At 60.7% G+C, this 1,085-nt stretch overlaps 2 protein-coding genes across 6 annotated transcripts in view; both read right to left on the bottom strand.

The window, feature by feature from the left end:
• The window catches only part of LOC109320799 (AP-2 complex subunit alpha-2), a 621,923-nt gene that overhangs the window by 470,144 nt on the left and 150,694 nt on the right, over positions 1-1,085 (bottom strand). The window lies entirely within an intron of this gene.
• SNRNP70 (small nuclear ribonucleoprotein U1 subunit 70) overlaps positions 1-1,085 on the bottom strand; it is a 10,420-nt gene that overhangs the window by 288 nt on the left and 9,047 nt on the right. Inside the window, exon 9 of the mRNA XM_019551085.1 lies at positions 391-1,035. Coding sequence (XP_019406630.1) covers positions 391-1,035 — 645 coding nt within the window. The remainder of the gene's footprint in view (positions 1-390; positions 1,036-1,085) is intronic.

Below are 1,085 nucleotides of genomic sequence, written 5' to 3'. Positions count from 1 at the left end.
ATCCCCACTCACTCATCAGCACACCCTCTCTACATTTACCCACCCACCAGCTACCCTTCCCCTCCACACACCCCACACCTACAAGCACTCCCTCACCGCCCAAAAGCCCCCTGCACCCACCCACCCATATCCTGTTACAAGACTAAGACCTAATTTTGAACCATTATGCAATCACCTCTAGGTGTACCACACACACACACAAAAAAAAAAAAAAAAAAAAAAAAAAAAAGAGGGAAGAAGAGAGAGCAAGAGATGCAGCCGGCAGCCAGGAAGGGGAGCCAGGCCCCAGCTCATCCCCCGCTGCACCCCCCACCCCAAAAAAAAAATATAAAAAAACAAAAACAAAACAAAACAAAAAAATCGGTCCAGCTAGGGGTGGGGGGTACTCACTCCATAGGGGGCTCGAGGAGGTAGCCGTTTTCTGTGGAGACGTAGCCGTCGCCAGACTGCATTGACTCCTGGTCCAGGAACATGTCCTGGCTGCTCTCTTCCAGGGGCTCGGGCACGCCGTTATCCTGGGCTGCCCGGTCATCCCGTTTCTCGGCACCACGCTCCCCACGCTCCCTGTCCCGCTTATGCTCGCGGTCACGGTCGCGGTCACGGTCCCGCCGGCGGTCTCGGTCACGGTGGCTATCCCTCTCCCTCTCCTTGTCACGGTGGCTGCGCCGACGGTCGCGCTCCCGATCCCTGTCTCTGTCCCTGCCCTTCTCCTCCCCCTCCAGCTTCATCTCCAGGCCATCCATGCCCAGCTCGCCCAGGGGCACCTCCTCAGGTGGAATGTCACCAGGCTCCAGCATCTCATCCTTCTTGTCACGGTCCCGGTCCCGGTCACGCTTGCGGTCCCGGCTACGGCTGCGGCGCTTGCGCTCCCGGTCCTTGTCCTTGCTGCGCTCTCGGCTCCGCTTGCGCTCATCCTTCTCGCGGCTGCGGGTGCGGCGCCGGCGTTCCCGGGAGCGGCTGCGGCGCCGCTCCCGCTCCTTGTCCCGCTCTCGGCTCCGTTCTCGTCGGTCACGCTCACGCTCCCGGTCACGGTCCCTGCAGGATCAGGATGAAGGGGGAAGAGGCCAAGTGAAGGTGAGGGACAG

The sequence above is a fragment of the Crocodylus porosus genome, unplaced genomic scaffold (assembly GCF_001723895.1).
Source record: "Crocodylus porosus isolate Cpor-Errol unplaced genomic scaffold, CroPor_comp1, whole genome shotgun sequence".
Classification (NCBI taxonomy): Eukaryota; Metazoa; Chordata; order Crocodylia; family Crocodylidae; genus Crocodylus; species Crocodylus porosus.
Note: the sequence above shows the minus strand (reverse complement) of the source record. Positions and strands in the feature narration are given on the sequence as shown.